Genomic DNA, 2,587 nt, shown 5'->3' on the forward strand with positions numbered 1-2,587 from the left:
CGGGGGCCGGCGGAGCGGGGCGCCCCTGCCTGTGCCTTTGGTGACCAGCAGGTGTCAGAGCACGGGCAGGGACCGGCAGGGAGCAGGCACCGACGGGCAGGGAGCAGGCAGAGACGGGGAGGGAGCGGGGAGAGATGGGCAGGTATCAGGTACCGGAGGACAGGGAGCAGGCAGGGAGGGTCGGGGAGGGAGCAGGTTCTAACAGGTGGGGAGGAGGTATGGGTGGGTAGGGCAGCAGCGGGCATGGATGGGAAGGAAACAGCAACTATGAGAAAGGAGCAGGCAGGCATGAGCAATTATAAGCAGGCAGCAGGCAGTAATAGGCAAGGGGAAGCAGGTGGAAATGGGCAGGGAGCAGGCACAGGAGGCAGGGAGAAGCAGCAACAGCCAGGGGTGGGCAAGGAGTGGTCAGCAAGGGGCAGGGAACAGGTATGGGCAGCAGGAAGCAGGCATAGATGGGCAGGGAGCAGGTTGGGATGGACACTGACTGCCCAGGGGCTCTACTGCCTGCTCAGATATGCAAGGACAAAAAAACCTGTGGGCATGGGTTGTCTGCAGGCTCTGTGCTTTCAGAGAGTTGCACGGAGAGCCCACCTTCTCTCCAAGCACAGCCCAGAGGGCTTCCAGCATCCTCAGGGACAAGACAGCAACCATGTCTGCCTGCATGGCACAGTCCCCCTCCTGCCTAGAGGTGAACACAAGATGTGGCAAAGTGACAGCAAAGACATGGAAATGCCACCATGGACCACGGGCACTGTGGGGCCCAGGCTGGAGTGTGATGTTCAAGCTCAGCCGTGTGGCACTGAGCTCTCACCAGCCACATCACTGCTGTGCCCACCAGGAGGCTGAAACCCATATGACAGGCATAAATTGGGGTTTGAGGGGAAGGCAGGGGATGGCAGTCTGTCCCTGTAGTGGCACAGGTGACTGAGCAACCCCAGGCCACATGCAGAATGGGGCCCCATGTCACCACATTGAGCTGGGTGGCTCTGTGCCATCCCACGCACATCACAGAGGACACCCTGGTGATGCTGGGCTGGTCTGAGCAGACACGTCCCCCCCACTGACTAACATTGGCATCTTCCTCCTCATCCCCAGACTGGCACAGGACCATGTCCTGTGGGGCAAGCCAATGCCCTTTAGGGAAGGCAGCAGGTTTGGAAGGAAGGACATAGCTCCAAGATGGGGCACAGTCATCAGGGACCCCAGGGCCATCCCAGTAGTATGCAGGACACTCAGGTGTGACCATAGTCTCAGCAGAGAGGTTGAGGATGGAGTGTGCTTGGCCACAGTATGCTCATGTCCAGAGCCTGGCCAGAAGAGGGGTTTCAATAGCATCTCTCCCCCCAGGTCAAGTTTCTCCCAGAGGAATCGTAGAATCATAGAATCATTAAGCTTGGAAGAGATCTTAAAGATCATCATCATTCCAGCCCCCCTGCCATGAGCAGGGGACAAGCCAGGAGCCCAATCGCAAGGTCTCCATGAGCAATTCCTTGCCACTGCAAGGATGGTCTCCATGCTAGTTGGGCCACCAGTGGCTGCAAGGGGTGATGGCTGGGGTAGGGAGAGGCTTGGGGTTGGGTCTCCATGGGGGCAGGGGGCCCAGGACATTCCTGGGCCAGGCTGCCGAGGAGAGGTGAGGCGGGCTCTGCTTCCAGCCTTATCTCAGCACCTCCGAGTGGGACCAGCGAGAGCAAACACACTGGAATTCTTGAGGAAGATGAAACGATAAAGGAAAGGCGGGCAGAGAGCAGCACTACCCACCCCCCAAAGCAGGCGGCATCTTCCGCCTGCCTGGGACACCCAGACCCTTGGACTTGGGGAAAGAAAACAGGTTTGAAGTGAGTCAACAGCAGTAAAAGCCAGTGCACTGGGGGAAGGGACAAGGAGTTGGGTCAATGGCCTTTCCCAACCCATAGCAACACAAGGCATGGTGCCAGAGCCAAAGATCCTATGTCTGGGGCCATCTCCCACAGCCAGAGGCCACAAGACAAGCCCAGAGAGCTGAGGGGTGGCAGCAAGCTACCAAAAGTCATGCCACCTCCACAGCAATGGGGACAGGTCCCTGTACAGCTGCTCAAGGCACCATGGTATCCATCCGTGCATGGACATGTGGTGGCCAGGGACACTGCTGGGGTAAGAGCCCTCATTTGGGCACTTCAAGAAGACCACGGAGGTTCTATGTGCCCTGTCAACCACACAGCAGGACAGTGTGGGGCTGGCAGGTGGGACACGGAGCACTCCCTCTCCCAGGGGTGCTGGGGGGCACTGGCTGGGTTAGGACAGGCAGTGGGAGCACTGTCAAGACAAACTCAGCCAGAATCCTTCCCTTGCCTCCATTTCAAGCAATACAATGTCAACTGCTTCCCCGATGCATGGACCAGCAGAGCTCACCTTTTCCTCAAGTACCCCTGGGGCTTTTTCAGTGGGGATGCAGGCTCCAGCCCCCAGGGCCCCAGTGACCAGCAACCATGACTTGTATAATTCTCCAAGCTTGGTGCTGCCACACAGGGCATCTCAGTCCCTCTGCTGCAGTCTCCAGTCTGAGAACCCCCCTGGACTGTGGTTCCTGCCCTCAGAAACCTGC

General features: G+C 58.6%; 1 protein-coding gene across 1 annotated transcript in view; it reads right to left on the minus strand.

Annotated features, from left to right (window-relative positions):
- The window catches only part of IHH (indian hedgehog), a 7,285-nt gene extending 6,171 nt beyond the window's left edge, over nucleotides 1-1,114 (minus strand). Inside the window, exon 1 of the mRNA XM_009996264.1 lies at nucleotides 1,073-1,114. Coding sequence (XP_009994566.1) covers nucleotides 1,073-1,114 — 42 coding nt within the window. The remainder of the gene's footprint in view (nucleotides 1-1,072) is intronic.
- Nucleotides 1,115-2,587: the final 1,473 nt, after the last annotated feature.

The sequence above is a fragment of the Chaetura pelagica genome, unplaced genomic scaffold (assembly GCF_000747805.2).
Source record: "Chaetura pelagica isolate M959 unplaced genomic scaffold, ChaPel_1.0 scaffold3, whole genome shotgun sequence".
In the NCBI taxonomy this organism is placed as follows: domain Eukaryota; kingdom Metazoa; phylum Chordata; class Aves; order Apodiformes; family Apodidae; genus Chaetura; species Chaetura pelagica.